The 20,877-nt window shown below is 42.4% G+C and overlaps 1 protein-coding gene and 1 long non-coding RNA gene across 12 annotated transcripts in view; one reads left to right on the top strand and one right to left on the bottom strand.

Moving 5' to 3' along the window:
- RPS6KA5 (ribosomal protein S6 kinase A5) overlaps window positions 1-13,204 on the bottom strand; it is a 181,163-nt gene extending 167,959 nt beyond the window's left edge. For 7 of the 10 annotated variants that reach the window (XR_015252076.1, XR_015252077.1, XM_086709003.1 and 4 more), the window contains exon 1: window positions 13,071-13,204. Coding sequence is in view for 5 of the 10 variants with exons in the window: in XM_086709003.1 (XP_086565129.1) it covers window positions 13,071-13,170 (100 nt within the window). In the remaining 5 variants the exon portion in view is untranslated. Of the gene's footprint in view, window positions 1-12,719; window positions 12,895-13,070 lie in introns of those variants that run through there. The other 3 variants (XM_086709005.1, XM_025918557.2, XM_086709010.1) reach the window with 3 other exon arrangements.
- A 120-nt stretch (window positions 13,205-13,324) lies between these two features.
- LOC147579760 (uncharacterized) overlaps window positions 13,325-20,877 on the top strand; it is a 34,041-nt gene continuing 26,488 nt past the window's right edge. For both annotated transcript variants that reach the window (XR_015252079.1, XR_015252078.1), the window contains exons 1-2: window positions 13,325-13,439; window positions 16,485-16,592. This is a non-coding gene — a long non-coding RNA (uncharacterized LOC147579760). The remainder of the gene's footprint in view (window positions 13,440-16,484; window positions 16,593-20,877) is intronic.

Below are 20,877 nucleotides of genomic sequence, written 5' to 3'. Positions count from 1 at the left end.
CCAGTTCTAGGGAATATATGAGAGCCGGAAAATACGCTAAATACTTAGCACATCAGGTTCCTTTTAACTGCCAGGTGGTAAGCTATTCTGAAGCTGTTTAGATTTGTGGTTGGGCCTCCAACCATGTCTCTGGACAGCGTTCTGCTGGAGGCAGAACAAAGTTATATTTAATATCTGTGTACTTTAAGACAATGCTGCCCACTTTTCTCTTACTGCCAGGGTCACTTACCTTGAAGACTCACTGTACTTTTGGTGTATAAAACAGTCATGTTTACTTATCCAGCTGATTTTGGAATGGCACGATTGGGCCAGCATGAAAATGGAGTCAATAAGAAAACAAAATGCTTACAAAGCAGTAACAAACAGCCTTTTTTCCAATACGCGTACCAAATAAATTTAACTTAGAAGAAGTGAACTAAATATAAAACACTTCAAAAAGAAGAAAAAGAACATTATGCTTACTAAGAATTTTGGCATGATCCAGAGAACATGTTCAGAGAACTGACCTCTGGGAGAGCACAGAAGCATTTCAATGGCTATGCCTGAAAACCTCTTTTCCATAAGCGGTTCCACAACGTTCTGTAAAGTTTCATCTTATAGCAGGCACATTCTGTGTCAACTTTCTGGGTGTTTTGCTAGATCTAAGAATTTTTAAAAGACCAGAGTAACAATTTTTTTTTTTTTAAACGATGAAGTTCTTTTTCTCTTGTTGAATACAGAATTGCCTTTGCTTCACAATTCATAGAGGGAAAAAAAAATACAAGAGCTCAAAACTCCCATATCTTCCTGCCACTAAATCAACAAATGCACCTGTATCCTCTCCCTCTTCCCTTGTATTATCCTAGAAGCGGTGGGCATTCTCTTATCAGAGGCCAACCTCTGCTCCCACTTCATGTCCCCTTCCTCTAAGGGACCCTGCTGCTATCAGCTATCTGCTCGCACTTGCGGAGTTTCGATCTCAATCTCTCTCTCTCTCTGTAATGGATTCAGACTCGTGGTATCTAGCATGTTCTAACACCACTCACATTAAAATAACCAAAAATACCCACCTCGAACCCCCGGGTTCTGTCTGGCTAAGTCCCTCTCTCTAATCCCCTCCAGAACCAAGTCTCTCAAAGTTGTTTCCCCTTGCATCCATTCCCTCAGCCCATCCGCTCTGGCTTCTCCTGCCAACTCGAGGCCATGGCCACTCTAGATAAGGTGGTGAGTTGAGCAGTCGGACTGGACATGTGCCCATGAAGCACCATTCCACCTGGGCTTCCACAAGGTTCTTTCTTGGCTTTTCTTCTGGCTGTTTCCCCTTGGTGCCCCTTTGTAGCACCTCCTTTTCTACACATCCTCTGAACTGTCGAGTTGTTCAGGGCTTGCTTCTGAGTCCTCTTCCTCTCTCGATTCTACAGTTTCTCCTAATTTGATCCCATCTCCCCCTGGGCCTTCAATGTCACCTAAATGCCACCGATGCTAGGATCACTGCCTGCAGCACAAACATCTTTCCCAAGCTTCAGACCCACACCTTACTAATGAACTAAAGCACGGTGATTTAGATGGGACTTGGGCCAGACTGCCTGGGTTTCAAAACTAGTTCTTCTACTTCCTTCCTGGGTAACCCTGAACAGGTCAGGGAACCTCTCTAAGACTCAGCCTCCCCATCTGGAAAACTGGAATAGTAATAGCACTCACTTCATAAGGTTATGGTGTGGATTAAATGAGTCAATGAAAGCACCTACCTACTAGGTGGCACACAGCAAGCTTTCATTACCCATGATTACTCTTACCATGTATGTTCATTAGAATATGTCAAACATATCTCAAACTTGCTTTGATCCACGTAAAACTGGATCCTATCTTTTCTGCCCACTCCCATATATGATTTACCATCTGTGAGTTCTACGGCAGAGATCTAAGATGAGCCCGTCATGAGGCTCTGCACGATCTCCTGCCCCTTGAATGAATGAATCTGGTAACACCCTTGCAATAAAGGATTTTTGCAGATGTAACTAAGGTCCCAAATCAGTTGGCCTTATGATGAGCAGAGTAACTAGGTAGAACTGACCTAATCACACAGGCCTAGAGATCACAGAAGAAGATCTAAAAGTCAGGGAGTCAAAGACTTTCCGTTGCCTAAAGATGGAGGGCCAAATGAGAAAGAATGCAGATGGCTTCTACCAGCTGACAGAGGCCCCCGGCTCACCGCCAGCGAGGAAGCTGGGACCTCAGGCCAACAACTACAGGAACTAAAATCTGCCAACTACAAGAACGAGCTTGGAAGTGGATTTTTACCCAGAGCCTCCAGACAAGAGTAGTAGGGCTACTACCTTGATTTCAGCCATGCTGGGAGGGAGGACTTTTAACCCACCGAACTATGAGCTAATAAATGGGTGTTATTATGATTCCTATATTTGTGGTAATTTGTTATGCAACAATGGAAAATTAATACACCATCTGAACAAAGAGCACCTTCAAACACACATCTGTTCCAGCCAGAAAACCCTCTATGAATACAACACTAAGTTCTGCTGAGATTCTATCTTCTAAATACATCGCAAAATATTCACAATTCTTAATCTGTTACCTAATCCAAACTGTACGCTCCATCTGAACTTCTGCAACAGCACTTAACTAGTTTCCCTTCATGCAATCTTCCTGCCTATTCTCCTCACAAGAGCGGGAGCCATTTTTTACAGTGCAAAACTAATCTCAGAAAAATCCTTCACGGCCTCATGCTGCACTCAGGATAACACCTGAACACCTCATCATAACCTTCAAATCCCTGCACAAAATGGCTCTGGCCAGCTTTTCAGCCTCATTTCCTGTGACTCACCTGCTTGGATATGATGTCCGAGGCACAGAGGCCTGTCTTCCAGTAACCCTGGTGTGCCAAACCATGTCCCACATTAGGACCATCTGTGTCACTTCCCCCGACTCACCACCCTGTGATGGCCAGGGCCTCGGCTGAATGTCACCACTTCACGGAAGCCTTCTCTCACCCCTAACATGATGCCAGGCCCTCCTGTCAGACTCTCTCACAGAACCCTGTATCTTTTTTTTTTTAATATTTATTTATTCTGAGAGAGAGAGAGTGAGAGCAGGGAGGGACAGAGAGAGAGGGGGAGAATCCCAAGCAGGCTCTGCACCATCTGCACAGAGCCCAACACAGAGTTCGATCCCACAAACCGCAAGCTCATGACCTGACCCAAAATCAAGAGTCCAACACTTAACCAACTAAGCCACCCAGGCACCCCAGGACCCTGTATTTCTTCACAGAGTTATCACAATTGCAATCATATGGCTGGTTGTATGATTGTGTATTTAAGGTCTTTCTCTCAGCTATAGCTCAGTGAGGGCAGGAGCCATACAGTTTGTTCCTTGCTAAAACCCAGCATTTGGTACAGTGCCAGACGCACTGTAGGAATTCAACAGTCCTTAATGAATGAATAAAACTGTGGCTGTTTTGCCCAACTTATACATGGCAAAATTAGGTGATGAGTTTGATTTGTGTGTGTACCATAGATTTGCCCTAATCCAGCCGTAATTATAATGCCTCCTTACGAACAGATGATATAAATACAAAGGACTTATGGGGGCAAGTTCACAGGAAAGTGTCACTGCAATTCTGCTAGGATTCAGCATTCATGCCCTCTTAAGGCAGCATCATATTTAGATCTGAGGTGCAGCATTATCCTTATTGCATATTTTGAATAGTTTCTCCCTTAGGAAAAACATATAATTCCACTCCAGTATTGATGTGGTCAGAGGACAGAGTGCTTCAGTTGACTGAATTTTCCAGTTGATGAAGGGATATTCCACTAATGTAGAAAACTGTCTGGTACAAAGACAGCCCTGTGTATGCTCTCCACCCTTCTGCCAACAGAATTCATTTTTAAAAGTATGCCTCTATTTTATTAATTTCTCATTATTTCTCTCATTTTTATCATTTGTATAAAAAAACAAAAGTGCTATTAGTTAATAAAGACCTCACTTTTTTTCTTTTAGGAGAAATATAAAAATAGCATGAACACCATATGACAAAGATTTTATTTAAGAAGCAAAACACTGAAGAGAAAGTCAAGTATCTTCCCATATTGCCAATATTATTTATGCTTTGTTTGTATGTGTTTGAATATAAATGCATTTAATTACATATTCACCTAATCCTTCCTCTGGCCTAGAAAAGATTCAAGGCAAATTACTTGGATGAACTAAAGCATAAGAACGAAAACAGAAAAAGAAGGCAGATTAGAGACAAAAAAATGATACTAGAAAGAGACTTAAAGATGCATGCCAGACCACAATTTTATGTGATACAGGCTTGAGTTGTGAAGCTTTCTAGCACTAACTTGATAAAAGAGGGACCCATTTCACAGCGTTCCTAGGAAAAACAGAACAGCTGGTCAAAAGCAGTTCAGCTAGGGTTGGTACTAACATCAGAAAGGAATGTCTTCTTGGGGATTCCTTAGAGAGGACACCACTCTGCTTCTACTAAGAAAAACACTTGTTACCATTTTCTACTAAAATAGTTGCTTCAATAACTGCCTGCTTCACATTGTTATCATACCCAGTTATCCAGGCTTGGGGCAAAATTATCTCTTGGCTGACCCAATCTTAAGCAAGGTTTAATAGTTTCCTATTATTGCTGTAAAAAGAGAAAGAAAAACAACCCCTAAACTTCATGGTTTATTAACAACCCAAACTTGTCTTCTTAGAGTTCTGGAGATCAGAAGTCTGAAACCGGATCTTACAGAGCTAAAATCAAGGTGACAGGAGAGCTGCCCACATTCCTTGGCTCATGGCCCCCTTTCAGCAATAGCATCACTTCAAGCTCTGCTTCCACAGTCACATCCCCTTCTCTGACTCTGACCCTTCTGTCTCCCTCTTATAAGGACCCTGTGATTGCATGAGGCCCACTTGGATAATCTGGGATAATCTCACCTGCAGGGTTTCTTGGCCTTGTAAGGAAACATTCATAGGTTACAGGTTAGGGCATGGACACCTTGGAGGACTTGGGGTGTCTTTATTCAGCCTGCCACACAAGACTCCACCATTTACCTATTTGCACCTACCTAAATTGTGAGGATGATGTCAGAAAACAGCAACGTAAGGCCAAATCTACAAAGTAATGGTAAAGCTTACCAATGGAGAACTTAATCAAAAAGGTTTTTGTTTTTATTTTTATTTAGTTTTGATAGAGAAAGAGCACAAGCAGGAAAGGGGCAAAGAGAGAGGGGAGAGATGATCCGAAGCAGGCTCTGCACTGACAGTGGTGAGCCTGATGTGGGACTCGAACTCACAAACTGTGAGATCATGACCTGAGCTGAAGTCAGATGCTCAACCGACTGAGCCACCCAGGCGCTCCAATCAAAAAGTTTTAATTCAAGAATTAACCTCAGAATTCTTTTAAGTAGCAAGTTCACCTTCTATATCCTAAATAGTTTGATATACAAAAATATTATTTACACAATTTTTTGTCAGGAACACACTAGTTATAAAAAGAAGCACACCTACACAAAAACTTGAGTGTGAAATAAAGTAACTGCAATACCAAGTACTGTACTAAAAATTGGGAATTTTACCTCCCTATTCTGTCTGCAGTCACAGGGGAGAATGTCTACTGAATGTTAAAAAAAAAAAAAAAAGTGAGATCATCAGCTCACTCAATACTTTAGGAAGGTATTAAGCCCAGAGAGCTCACTTGATTTTTGGAGGAACAACTATAGCTGAACCCAAAGGGACATTGCTAGGGACAAACATAATGAGGGCAAGATTCTATTTCAGACCCTATTCATCTTCCTTCACAAACCAGAGGAATGTAGGAGTGCTCACACCTTGGAGGTGCATAAAGAGATCTGCAAATCATTATGGGAGCTCAAAGGAAATAACTGTGACAACCCCTCCCTCCCACTGCATTCTGGGACTGACATCTCTCCATGGTGGATTTAATTGTGAAGTTTCAATCAACACATGATGTTATTATGTTAGATTTTTCCCGAGAGGGGTTTTTACCAAGTATCAGCTTCTTTTTCACAGGAAGAATTCAATCCTGCCCACCAAACCACTTATGTCTCCAGGAAGCTGAGTTTTCAAGATTCTTTCTTACTCTGGAGTAGAAGATTAATGTTGGGTCTGATATGACAGGAGACTTGCCACCGGAGAAGGCTTTTCTGCCCAAGATATACTTGAATCCCTCTTGACTTAAGGACTGAGGACCAAGTGAGATTTATCCCAGGAATGCAGGATTGGCTTAACACCTCCAAATTAATTAATGTAATATACCACACCAATAAAACAAAAAACAAACACCACATGATCATCTGCATAGGTGCAGAATAAGCATCTCACAAAATCCAATGCCTTTTCATGATCAAAAAACAAAAAAAAAAAAGCAAACAAAAAACCATCCAAATAGACTAGGAAAAGAAGGGAACTTCCTCAACTTCATACAGGGCATCTATGAAAAACCTGTGGCTGACCTAATACATAATGGTGAAAGATGGTAAAAAACTAAATCTTCCCCCCTAAGATCAGGAACAAGACAAGGATGTGTACTCTCACCAATTCTACTGAACATACCATACTAAAGGTTCTAGCCTGGGCAATTAAGCAAATAATAATAATAATAATAATAATAATAATAATAATAGGCATGTACATTGAAAAGGAAGAAGTAAAACCATCTCTACTTGCAGACAACACGATCTTATAGGTAGAAAATCCTAAGACATCCACTAAAAAACTATTAGAACTAATAAACTAGTTCAATTGCAGGATACAAGAGCAATATACAGAAATAAATTATATCTCTACATACTTACAATGAACAGAAATTGAAATAAGTAAGAAAACAATTCCTTTTACAGTAACGTCAAAAAGAATAAAATATTTAGGAACAAAGTTAACAAAAATATACAAACTTATACTCTGAAAACTACAAAATGTTGTTAAAAGAAATGAAAGGAGATCTAAATAAATGGAAAAACCTTCCATGTTCATGGATCAGAAGACTTACTATGCTAAGATGGAAATACTCCCAAAACTGACCTACAGGCTCAATGTGATCTCTAACAGAATGCCAGTGGACAACTTTGCAAAATTTGACAGGCTAATCCTAAAATTCATACGGTTCTTCATGGGACCCAGAATAGCTAAAACCATTTGGAAAAAGAAAAACAAGATTGGAGGACTCACACTTCCCAAGATCAAAACTCACTAAAAAGTTACAACAGTCAGCACAATGTGGTACTGGCATAAGGAAAGAGAGTCTAGAAATAAATCCATACATCTAGGGTCAATTGATTTTCCACAAGGGTGGAAAGACAATAAAATGGGAAAGAATAGTCTTTCAACAAATGGATCAAAAACCCAAATACAACAGCTAAGACCATAAAACTCTTAGAAGAAAATAGGTATAAATCTTCTTGAACGTTGGATTAGTCAATGGTTTCTTAGATACAATACCAAAAGCACAAGAAACAAAAAAGATAAATTGGACTTCACCAAAATTAAAGGCTTTTGTGCCTAGAAGGATGCCATCAAAAATAAAAACAAAATGACAATCCACTTCATGGGAGAACATATCTGGTAAGAGACTTGTATTAAGAATACATAAAGATTCACATTTCAATAATAAAAAGACAAATTAACCAATTAAAAAATGGGCAAAGGATCTGAAGAGACATTTCTCTCAACATATGCAACTGGCCCACGATCACATGAAAAGATGGTTAACATTATTAACCATTAGGGAAACACAAATCCAAACCACGGTGAGATACCACCTCTTACTAGGATGGCCACAAGCAAAATGATAATCACAAGTGTTAACAAGGATGTTAAGTGGAGCCCTGTACATTGCTACTGGGACCATAAAGTGGTAAAGCCACTTTGGAAAACACAAAGTTAAACACAGACCTACCATGGGACCCAGTAATTTTACTCTTGGAATGTACACAAAAGAAACAAAAACATAAATCCACACACAAAAAGTTGTACACAAATGTACATAGCACCATTATGCACAATAGCCAAAAGGTGAAAACAACCCAAATGACAGTCAACTAATGAACAGATAAACAAAATATGGCATATCCATATAATGGAATGGTATCTGTCAATTAAAAAAATAAAGGGCAGATATGTGCTGTAACATGGATGAATCATGAAAACACTACATTCAGTGAAAGAAGCCAGCAATAAAAGGCTACGTATTGTAAAAATCTATTACATGAACTGTCCTAGGCAAATGTACAGAGGCAGAAAGTAGAATTAGCAGTTGCCTAGGGTTGGGAATGGGTGGTGAAAATGCGGAGTGGCTGATAAAAATGGGCAAGATGTTTCTTTTCAGGGCGATGGAAATGTTCTAAAATTAGATTGTGATGATGGTTGCAGAACTCTATAAATATACTAAAATTCACTAAATTGTACAATTAAAACAAGTGTATTTTATGGTATGTAAATTATATTTCAAAAACTCTGTTTAATAAATACTGCTGCCTCCACCTTGTTCTTTTTCTCCAATTGCTTGTTCTGGGGAAGCCAGCTGTCATATCATAAGGACATTCAAATAGCAGTATGGAGAGGTCCCCATGGCAAGGAAGTGAGGCATCCTGCCAACATGAGAGAGAGATGCCTTAGAAGAGGACCCTACAGTCCCAGACAAGTCTTCAGGTGACTGCAGTCCTGGTCAACATCTTGACTACAATCTCATGAGAGATCTTGAGTCAGAACCATCAAGCTAAGCAACTCCTAGATCTCTGACTCACTGAAATCATGTTGTTTTAAGCCACTAAGTTTTGGGGTAATTTGTGACACGGCAATAGGTAACTAATATCCCTTCCTTGACCCTCTCTTTAGTGTTGGGCTCTCTCTCTTAATGCAGGACATCTGAAGAAATGTCTTCCCAGCAACCCTTCCTCTTCTAAGAGTTTGGTTTCACCCCCATCCACATGTTCACTACAGTAGCTGTCATGTTAGTCAATCATGATCCCATTCCCTGGCCTTCACTGAATGATCTGAAAGTGGGCATGTGACCAAAGCCAGGTCAATAAGGTCCTTCCCTGAAATTTTTATTCCTGAAATTGTGAAAAAGGCAGTATCTCTCCAATACCGACGGCTGTAAGATGTAAAACTTGGGGTCTGTCAGCAACAATGATCTTTCTTTTTTTTTTTTAATTTTTTTTATAACGTTTATTTATTTTTGAGACAGAGAGAGACAGAGCATGAACGGGGGAGGGGCAGAGAGAGAGGGAGACACAGAATCGGAAACAGGCTCCAGGCTCTGAGCCATCAGCCCAGAGCCCGACGCGGGGCTCGAACTCAGGGACCGCGAGATCGTGACCTGAGCTGAAGTTGGACGCTTAACCGACTGCACCACCCAGGCGCCCCAACAATGATCTTTCCTGTGTGGGAAAAGGTAGACAGCAATGGATAAGAAGGAAGCCTTCACATAAAAACAAGCAAAGATTTGGGGTGCCTGGATGGCTCAGTCGGTTAAGTGTCCAACCTCAGCTCTGGTCATGGTCTCACAGTTTGTGAGTTTAAGCCCTGCATCTAGCTGTGTACTGACAACTCAGAGCCTGGAGCCTGTTTCAGATTCTGTGTCTCCCTCTCTCTCTGCCCCCTCCCCCATTCATGCTGGCTCTCTCTCTCTCTCTCTCTCTCTTTCTCAAAAATATATAAACATTTAAAAAAAGCTTTTTTTTCTAAGAAACAAGCAAATATTCAAGATGGAGGGAGTACAAACAACATATGTCTCTGGCTCAAGGGATTTTTGACGCAACTCTGCCCTTCCAATGGCAAGACCATATCTATCTTGTAACCAGCACTCAGGACGTAAGAGGTAATGAAATGTTTATTGAATAAATGAGTGAGTAAAGTAATCCAATATCCTTCCAATAATCCCTCCCTCTTTTTTTGTTGTTGTTGCTGTTCAACAGAGAGATTTGATTATTTGAAGCCTAAAGGTCCTAACCTTTTCTTTGCTGCTTTTATACTCTGTATATCCCTCTGTTGTTGTGATTATGACAATATATCCTAATTACTGGTCCACATGGTCTCCTCCCCTATTAGAGCGCAAAACATTTGCTTATCATTTTTGGTATCACCAGTGCCATTTAGCCTAGAAAACAGAAAGTGACAAGAAATGCTTAACTGATTCAAGCAATCATTTACTCCATTCTTCAGTGTTTATAATTAATGCCATCAATTTATCAACCACTTAACATTTACAAGATACTGGGAAATACAATCAACTATTGGTTGTTGCTTGGTCCTGGATTCTCATCTACTCAACGAATTCATTCAACAAATATTTGAATCCATACCATACACCAGGGGCTGAAAATGGACAAACGACACGGTGTCTGCCCTCAAGAACCCTACAGTCTAGCACAGACAAGTAAATCCATTATTACAGCGCTGTGTGTTAAATGTTACTGATGTGATACACGCAGGCTGCTAAGCAGTAGCAGGGATCATGGGGAGTTTCCACGCTACTTCAGAAGGCAAAATATACCCAGAAAAAGAGGAGAGCCAGCAATGTGACATAGGCTAAGCACCAAATAAGTGATTTATTTTCTTGGTTACATGGGACTAATTTGCACACTTTAAGAAAAGATATTATGATTAAATGATTTTCAGATTTACACGCAACCAACATCTTCGGAGTGTCTCACATGTGCCAAGCAAACTGCTTAGCACTTTTTCAGCAGGGTCTCATTCAATTCTCCCATTTCGTAGATGAGAGAAGTGAGTTCGAAAGAGTTGAAGTGACTTGCCCAAGCAAGTAAGATTTCCCATTTCGTAGATGAGAGAAGTGAGTTCGAAAGAGTTGAAGTGACTTGCCCAAGCAAGTAAGCGGCAGAGATAGGATTCAGAATTAAGTCTTCCGATCCCATGTCTACGTATACCAGGCCACTCAATCTACACAACTGGAACACCTCCCATGTCTACACAAGTGGAATGCTTTCCATGTGACTGTCATTGCCTTTTCATTCATTCTACAGCATACAACATGGTGTTGGACACAAATGGACCGTCACCAGCTGCTGACTTGATACGGCTATAATGCTTGTCCACGTTGTGAGAAGCAAAGGACCACATCAGATCAAATTACTTTGATGCCTATTATAGCATCATGTGCTGACAAGGATGCAGTTGGCTATAGATGAGCAAATCTTCAAAGTTATATTTTAACACTATTTTTGACCACTATATCCGGTCAGTTGTTCCAGTGTTCAGCAGTAAATCAAAATGACTGTTCATTTCCTTTGACAGTTAACAGTACTAATGAATTCAGGATAATCTCACCATCTAGCAGAACAATTTCTAAAATGCAAACTTGAAGGTGATGATTCACGGGGTTAGCAGAGAAGGAGAAGTAAAGCAGCACTCACTGTTTTCTATAAAACTAGCATTGTTTCCAAAACCCAGAAACTGAGCAGTTGGTCTACTGCTAATAACAAATAGGTTGCTCTCTGGTCACTTAGCAAAAAGCTGCTTGTTGCACCATGGCAAACAGCTGAGGAGTGTATGTAGCTCTTGTGATACAGCACAATTCTACATATATAAATCAGTGAATTGTTACATAAGATTTAAAAAAAAAAAGAAAGAAGGAAAGAAATTCAAAATCTCCACACCAGAAAGCACCTGATACTGAGCCTGCTGGCACAAATCAGATTTTAATACTGAATAAATGTTTACTCAAAAAAAAAAAACTGACTTCATGGCTCTTTCAAAACATAAGTTGTCTATTAAATTGAGAGAGAAAAAACAAACCAACCAAACCCACACAGGTTATGTTAGGAATTCAAAAAGATTTGGGGTAACTAGCTCAGGATACATAAGAAATTCACAATGACCAAAAAAAAAAAAAGTTCAAAAATGTTGAAATAAGTAAACATGCATTTGACATCCCTCTTCAATTAAGTCACCACACTGGCACGCAGTGGAATGCTAACCAGCAATCTCCTTAGAAATAACAAAAACTAAAAGAACAGGTGACAGATGTTAGCTTTACAGTCGTTCAAAATGGTAACGAGGTGTACCAGGTATGCACCTGATATCTGCTGTATAAGCTCTGTATCTACATCTTTATATGCCAAAGAAACTGAATCATAAACCTTAATAAATGCTCACGAGAACATTTAATAGTAATAACGAGCTCGTTAAATGTATTAAAATGTATTGTCCAGAAATGAAAAAGTATCTCTAATACGAGACCGGGCTCCACAAATCTAAACCCAAACTGTCGTGATTAGTCAAAATAACCATTTTCCAAAATGAGCCACTCGGACCCACACAACGAATAAAGTAATCTCACAAGTATGAAGCTTGGGACAACTCAAGTGATCTCAAATGTTAGAACATTACAACGTGAGCGCTTAACCAGGCTGGTTAGTCGCTTCTACTTAGAACTTTAAATTTACAGAACCTTCTTCGCAAGCGACCTTTGAAAGACTTCAAGGCCAAGTATAGTATTTTATGATAATTGCAAATAAAAGCACTCAGATCCTGAAAGCCCGCGATCCCTATCTACCTCACAAGACACTGGACTCGTGAAACACCCCGGGGAACAGCCACCCTTTACTCTGTACAGGACCCCGGGGCTTAGGGGATGGTTCCACAAACCCCCACCGGGACCACCGTTAGGGAAGGACAGGAGGGGAGGAGAAGCGACTCAGGCTCCCAAACACACCGTCGTTCACCCCACACTCAGGAAGGCGCACCTTTCGCCCCGGACAGGATGCAGTGACAGATCTGTCACCTGTGAGGGAAGGGGGCGCGAAGACATCCTCAGAGATGAGTGCCAACAGGCAGCAGTCCGCCGCTCCGCCGGCCCCAATGCCCCGCGCCCGCCGCTCATTCCCGGGCTCGGGAAAACTTTCGGCCCGCGCCCCCCTCAGGGTCGCCCCCACCTTCAGGGACCCCGGGCTCCCGCCCCGCCCGCGAGGCCCCGCCCCGGGCCCGCCCCCCACGCCCACTGCCCGGCCCCGCGCCCCCGGCCCGTGCGGGCACCCGCGTGCCCTCAGGGCGCGCCCCCGCGCCGGGCCCGGCCGCCAGAGGGCGGGGTCGCTCACCCGTCCGCAGCTCGTGCTTGACAGTGAGGAGCTGCTCTCCCCCGGCGCCGCCGTCCCCGCTGGTCCCCGCGGCGCCGCCGCCGCTGCCGCCCTCCTCCATCTTCTCCCTTTTCCGATCCCGCGGGGTCCTACGCGGGAACCCGGGAGACAACGGACGCCCGGCCCCTCACGGCTCGCGCTGCAGCTCCGGGAGCCGGGATGCGGCGGCTCCAGAACTCGGACGCAGCGACGAGTCTCTTTCCCGCTCTGGCCGCACGGCTCGCTCCTCCGCCTCCTCCCCCTTCGGCGGGCACCGCTAGTACCGCGCAACCAAACCGCCCCCTGCACCGCCGCCTCCTCCTCCTGGCCGCTCCGCCCACAGTCAGCAAGGTAGAGAAGCCATTCTAGCCGCCATCGCTTATTGGGCACAGGGCGCGCGCATCTGTGAACGCCGGCTCCCATTGGGCAATCCTCTCTGATGCTTCGGGGGCCGCCCCGCCCAGCTCCTCGAATTGTTGTTGCTTGGCGGGGAGGCAGGAGAGGGAGAAACGCGACCACTCTGATTGGTGAGACCTGAGATCCTGCCCCGCCCATTTCCGCTGTTGCGCACGCGCAGTCAGGACCTTCCCTTCCCTCACCTCCCCAGAACTGTCACACCCCTTATTCCCCAGCTTCGATCTGTTAGTAAACAGTGTCTAGTAGTCAGGAGGCGCTTGGAGTCTGTGATTGGCTATTGCTGAAAGAGGCGGGGAGGGCTGATTGGAACATTTGGTCCGCCAATCACAATGGACAGAGGAGGGGCCTAGAGGGAAGAGCTTCTCTCACACGTGTTTGCGGATACACCTGAGGGGTCCAGCAGCGATCCACGGACGTGTGCCCAGCTGAAAGACAGCGTGTCTTAAAAAAGATGTTATTGGGGCGCCTGGGTGGCGCAGTCGGTTAAGCGTCCGACTTCAGCCAGGTCACGATCTCGCGCTCCGTGAGTTCGAGCCCCGCGTCAGGCTCTGGGCTGATGGCTCAGAGCCTGGAGCCTGTTTCCGATTCTGTGTCTCCCTCTCTCTCTGCCCCTCCCCCGTTCATGCTCTGTCTCTCTCTGTCCCAAAAATAAATAAACGTTGAAAAAAAAATTAAAAAAAAAAAAAAGATGTTACTTGCCTTAGTGTGCCCTGTACAAGTTAAGTGGAATTTGTGCGTAAATGCAGGTAGTTATTAGACATTGCAAAAATTAACAATCCCAGCTCTCTCGGTGAGGACTTTTGCAAAGGATAGACATTCCCATTTTGTACAAGATACTCCAAATCCTCAAAAGGATACAGAGATTAATAAAACAGAATACAATACCTTCCCCTAAGCAGCTTTCAATAGAGCGTGAGAAACAATCCGTATATACACAGGAAATATAAAGCAGAGTGAAACAAAAGTGGTACAAACTGTTAGAGAATTGCACAGATGGCAATAATTATTCTCAGTAGGGGAGCAGGGAAAGCTCTTAGGGCAAGAAGGAATTTGAGATAACCAACTTAAAGGATGGGTTAGATAGAAATACCAGCAGCAGACATTTCATGCAGAAATGAGCTGTGACGTTCAGCCTGGAAGTAGAGAAGGCAAGGGTGGGTTAAGTGATTGATAAGACTGGGTGGAAGTATGACCTAAGAGAAACAGCTAAAAAAGGTAAGGTGCTTAAAGACAATGGAGAACCTTGACTACCATCCTAAGCAGTGCGGATTTTGTACTGCACTGTAGTCCAGGCTGGGGAGTCTCAAAGAGTAGTTATAATACCAAAGCTGTTCTCTTGGAAGTTAGCTTCAGTTACAGTGAGAAGGATGGACTGGAGAAAAAGAAAAATAACAGGGCAAGAATACTGTGGCAAAGATAGAACCGTTAACCTAAAAAAAAAATAAAATAAAATAGCCATTTATTTTACCAGCAAAATGGGTTTATTTAGGAATATCAGAGAATTGCAACTTGGGAGGTGCAAGCTATGGAAAAATCATAGACAAGTCCAATAAACAAAGGAGAGGAGTTTTTTTAGTGGAAAAGGAGGAAGTTGGCAGGGGTTGTTTTGAAGGAAAGTCCATTGGAGAAAAGCAAGAGTTCAGGGTAATGATGGGTTCTCATTGGCTGAGTTGTAGAGACAGTCAATTTCTTATCAGAGATACAATGTACATCTTTTCCTAGCGGATCCTGTAATTGACCATTATTTCCTCTTGACTATTCACTTATTGGAGTCTGTAATTGCCAATTTCTTCCTGTATTTGCTGTGGAGTGGTAGGCTCCCCTTTAGTGAGGTGTCCCTTTTTTGATTTTCACAGAATTTATGGGGCCTAATTTCTGGCAGTGGACCTGAGAATAGGAAAAGGGGAGGATTAAAGATGGCCTCTTGGATGTAACTCACATAGAAGTGACTTTTTAAACGCAGCATGGATTAGATCTGAGGTTAGCAAACCTTTTCTGTAAAGGGCCAAGTGGTCTCTTTCACAACTACTCAACTTTGCTATTGCAGTGTGAAAGCAGCCATAGACAATAAGTAACCTAATGGATATGGCCATGTTCCAAGAAAGCTGTATTTAAGGACGTTGCAATTAAATTTCACATAATTTTCATGTGACACAATATACTCTTCTTCTTTTAATTCTTTTCAACAATTTCAAATGTAAAAACCATTCTTAGCTCTTGGGCTGTAAAAAGCAGTCAGTAAACTAGATTTGGCCTGCGGGCCATAGTTTGCAGACTCCTGGATTAGACTGTCAGGGAAGAGAAAGCAGAGAAGCTTTTGACAGCCCATTCAGGTTGCCTCAGCAACCTGGGCTTACCTGCCTGGAACATTTATCCCACTAAACCATGACTGCCTACTTACTTGCCTTTCTCCTCCACAAGTAGTGTGCTAGCTGGAGCCAGGGAATGACTGTGTGTAATTGTTCATTTGTTCACTCAACAACTTTTACGCCAATTATATAGCAAGTAGTGTGATAGATGCTGGAAACAGTGGAAGCAAAACAGATGTAATCCTTCTTGCTCTCATAGAGCCTGCAGTTTAGAAAAGGAAATAAATATTAAATAATCACATAACAAAAGGCAAAATTTCCATTGTGATCATGCTATAAAGGAAAATTATAGGCTGTTACAATAAAATATATCAACCTAATTTAGGCTGGAGGAGCTCGAAGGCCTTAATAAGGAAGTATTATTTTAGCTGATTCTTTAAAGATGAGTAGCTTTTAACCAGGATGTGGCAGAAACTGGCCTGGTGCTCACCAATCTCATTTCCTCTTCCTGGACACACAGGAAAACTACTTTTTTTCCCCTTTGTAGTTAGACTCAGGTCATGTGACTGTGATCTGGCCAACGGGGTGTGGGCAAACATGATGTGTGCCATTTCCAGGCCTGGCCAGAGACCCCCTACATAATCACCTACACTTTCTTCTCTTTCCACAGCAACTACAAAGGCTAACTTTCGAATATGGGGTGCCACAATTTATAAGAACCCTGAACCCTTGAGTCTCCACTTGAAGAAGAGCCTCCCTGACCTACATACAAAGTGATGTAAGCAATAAATAAATCTTAGGCGTAAGCTACCAAGATCTTGGGGTTGTTTGCTACCAAAGCAAAATCTAGTCTACCCTATTTCACAAGTGAATTGTTGGCGGGGTGGGAAGAAATTTTAGGAAGATACAGATGCCAAGTCCTGAGGCAGGTGAAGAGTCTATGTATGTTAGGGATTGAGAGAAAGCTGGTGGGGCCCGAACACAGTGAGCAAGAGATTAGTTAACAGAGGGAGACGGAGACCCAATCACGAAGTATGTGGTAAGCCTTATTAATATTTTTGGAGTTTTTCCTGTGTGAAGTTCAAAGCAATGGAAGGAATATAAACAGGAGAACGATATAATGGAATATTATTTCCAAAAGGTCACTGTGGTTAGTGTTCGTAGCCTGGGCTGAAGGAAGCAAAAGAGGATACAGAAAGACCAGTTGGGAAGTTATCACTACCGTATAAGCAGAAGATGACAGTGGGTGCAGGAGATATAGTAAGAAATGGAATGTTTCTGGATATGTATTTTGGATTTCATAAAGGATTGGACTTGTTGGGTGAGGGAAATGGGGTACCTGAAATGACACCAAAGTTTTTAACATGAGCAACTAGGTGGATGGGAGGGGATGATGGTATCATTTAATGAGAGGGGTGAGTTAAAGGAAGAACACATACCAGAGTGAAGATCAAAAGTTTTATTTTGAGACATCCAAGTCCAATATTAGGTAGCTATGTGGATATATGAGCCTGGAGCTCTGCAGAGAGTTCTAGGATAGAGATATAAATTTGGGAATCACTGGCAGATAGATGGTATTTGAGGTCAGAGGTACGAATAAGATCACCTGGGGCAAAAATGTGCAGAAGGAAGAAAAGATGAGCCCAGGACTGATGTCTAAGGAATTTCAACATTGAGATGTTGGAATGAGAAGGTAGAGCTGGAGGTGTAGAAGGAAAACCCATAGCTTCTTGGAAGCCAAAGTGTTTCGAGAAGGAGGGAACGGTCAGCTGAGTCACATGCCCTAAGAGGTCATATAAGATGAGGTCTGGAAAGATCCCATGAATTTGTCAACTTGGGTGCCATTGGTGACAATATCCAGAGTGGTTTTGGTAGAGCAAATGGGAGGTGAAGGGGTAGAAACAGCATGTGTGGACATATTTTTCAAGGAGTTTGACCCTGAAGGAAAATAGAGAAGAGAAAGCCCTAGCTGGAGGGACCCAGGGAGGTTTTCTTGTTTTGTTTTTTACTTTTTATTTTCAAAAAATTCTTAAATTGCAAAAGAGTTGCAAAAACAGTGCAGAGTTTCCACATACCCTTCACTCAGCTTCCTCTAATGTTAATATGTTACATACCATAGTTCAATCATTAACACTGAGAAATTAACATTGGTACAACATTACTAAATTACAGACTCTACAGATTTCACCACTTTTTCCATAAAAATGATTTAATTTTTTTTAATGGTTAAAAAAGAAGAGTATACCATGACACATAAAAATTATGTGAAATATAAATTTCAATGTCCATAAATAAAGTTTTATTGGAACACAACCATGTCCTTTCTCTGTGCCAGTATCCAATTCAGGATCCTACATTATATGTAGTTGTCCTGGCTCCTTAGTTTCCTCCAGTCTGCAGCAGTTTCTTAGTTTTCCCTTGACTTTAACGACCTCAACTCTTTTCAAAAGCACTGGTCAAGTATTTTGAAGAATGCCCTTCAACTTGGGTTTGTCTGATGTTTTATTATGATTCAATTGAAGTTATGCATCTTTTGGCAAGAGTAACACAGACGTGATGTGCTCTTTGTCAATTCTCCATATCAGAGGTACAAGAAGTTTATATTCTTATTACTTTTGGTGTTAACCTTGAACACTTGGTTCAGGTGGCACTTGCCAGATCTCTCTACTCTAACGGTGTTATTTTTTCTATTGTAATTAATAAGTATCGGGAGAATGTGTGAGGTACTTGTAGACTATGCAAATACCTGGTTTCTCCTTAAACTTTCGCCCACTAATTTTAGCATCCATTGGTGGGTCTTGCCTATTACAGTTATGACTGTGATAGTCTAATGGTAATTTTCTATTTGACTGTCTTTTAAGATAAGAAATACTGGAACATGTTTGAATGGTCATGAGATAGGTGGATGGGGCAGAGGTAGGAGAACCAATGAAGAGAATCTCTGAAAAAGTGAGTGAGGCTGGGAACCTGAGCTCACTGAGAGGTTTGCCTTTGAGTAGGAGGTCCTTCATTGTGAAACCTAGTCCTTCATTGTGGCTGGACAGAGGGAGGAGGGACTGGAAGCAGGCATGGATTAGCTTGTGGGCTTGGGGATCTCTTGGGCATCCATCTCAGTATCGCTGGCACCTAGAATGGGGCTTGAACCTTGGGATGTTTTTTAAAGGTCCCCAAGGGATTGTGAGGTAGAACCAGTTTTGTAATGTACAACCATTAGAGTAGAGGAAGATAAATAAGGACATGCTGGAATTTTGAAACAACAACAACTTCTCATAGGCGATAATGATGCTAGGTATGGTAGAAAGGAAAACTATAAATCAGGGGCTGAAAACACCAAAAAAAAGTGTGGGAGGGGCTTAATTAACGAGACAGTGATGTGAGAAGATGGCTTAAAATCCACGGAGGAAGTTGTTGAAGGCATGTGAGACAATGGTTGATGGGCTGGATGTAGCTGCTGGAATTAAGCAAAATATCCCTGTTCCTTCTGGCCTTGAGAGATGAGCAAGTAGCCAGGGCAAGTCTGTCTGGGAAAGGGAAGGTGTCATGGTTCTGCTAAGGCCCAGAAGAGTAATAGAGAAAAAGCTTGAAAATATGTTTGTTCCCCTTAGAAACTGCCTTTCACAAGGCTTGCTGGCTTCTGGTGCCAGAATGAGGGCACCCAAAGTTGTGCACACCACCCCTTTATCTTGCGGGCCTGTGTCTATGGACCATGCTGTGGCTTCACTTATCCTTAGCATGAGTGGAAGGGTGGAAGCAAAGTGGAGGGGGACCTCATTTGGTGTGAGCCATTAGGGCTTAATGATCTCATTTTTCCTGCAGTATGAGAGGGAAGCTCCTCACCTTTGGATTTATAAGATTTAGAGAACACCAGAGGCTTACCACATCTTGACCCCCTCTAACTGACTCTATCAAAACACTCAGGTAAACACTCAGAGAAGAAAGAACTTCTTTCGAAAAGTCAAAAGTGACGTTGTCAACATCTTTCACCTGGTCAGAACCTCCTCTGTGTGATATAGATGCAGCAAATTTAAGGGAGTCACTGCAGGATACAGAGACCAACAGTTAGGGGGTGTAAGGTTCATACTCTCTGAAGACACCTATCCACTGCTAAAGCTGACATATGGCCACTGTTCTCAAAAAGGGTGTTGGGAAGGCACACACACCTTGAGTCCACAAAACGGGAAGGAAGTTCTGTAAGGGGACGGAAGCATCAAGGCAATTTCACACTCTCCCTTCTGGTATCCCAGATAAGTACCTACAAGCTTAGAAATCCTTGAGTGTGGCAGATGTGGAGTGCTGGGCTGAGTTGGAGTATCTGGTCTGAGCTCTGGCAGCGTGGAACTGTGCCAACTAGTGCACAGTGGGAGAGAGGCATGCACATCACATGCAGATCCAGTGAAAGATAGTAAAGATATTTCTACCTCCGACCTCCCCAGACCCCCCACACACACACCAAATCTGCTGGAAGCAACAAAAAACAAAACAAAGCAAAAACACAGAAAAAGCCCCGTTTTTAATGAAACAAGGAAACTCTCAAAACCTCAAACCACAAACCATGAAGTTTGCCTGCCAAATACTGTAAAATCTGCACTGAAATTGTTAAAATGCTGAGAGCCAATATACACTGTCTCCAGCCTTGAGCAGGAAACACCTTTTCTTAGATGTTAGTGTCACAGTCCCAAGGGACCAAATCATTGATCCTTGAATGAGAGTGGGGTTTCTCAAAGGCAAGGTGGCCTTGTATTACTTGGGGAACAGGAAATAAGTTTAGGTGGTGCACGGACAGTCATTTGATTATATCGAATAACATAATGAAAACGCTATTTTGAGTTCTCTTCCACTTGTGATTACATCAGGAAGAAAGTCTTGGCTTGGGGCCAATGGTCTTCAACTTATTTCTAATTTGTAATGATGCCTCTTTCTAACCAGGAATATGCAGCCCTCAGACTCAGCTTCCAGCAGACAACTGTGTCTAGGTACAACATACTATCATTGTTCTGTTTCAGCATTTGCCTTAATAGTTACTTCCTATTTATCACAAATTATACTGGCTTTTCATTTCTGAT

Source organism: Puma concolor, chromosome B3, assembly GCF_028749965.1.
Source record: "Puma concolor isolate L17-30 chromosome B3, mPumCon1.1.hap2, whole genome shotgun sequence".
Lineage (NCBI taxonomy): Eukaryota > Metazoa > Chordata > Mammalia > Carnivora > Felidae > Puma > Puma concolor.
The sequence above is the reverse complement of the archived record's forward strand: the minus strand, read 5'-3'. Positions and strand labels throughout refer to the sequence as shown.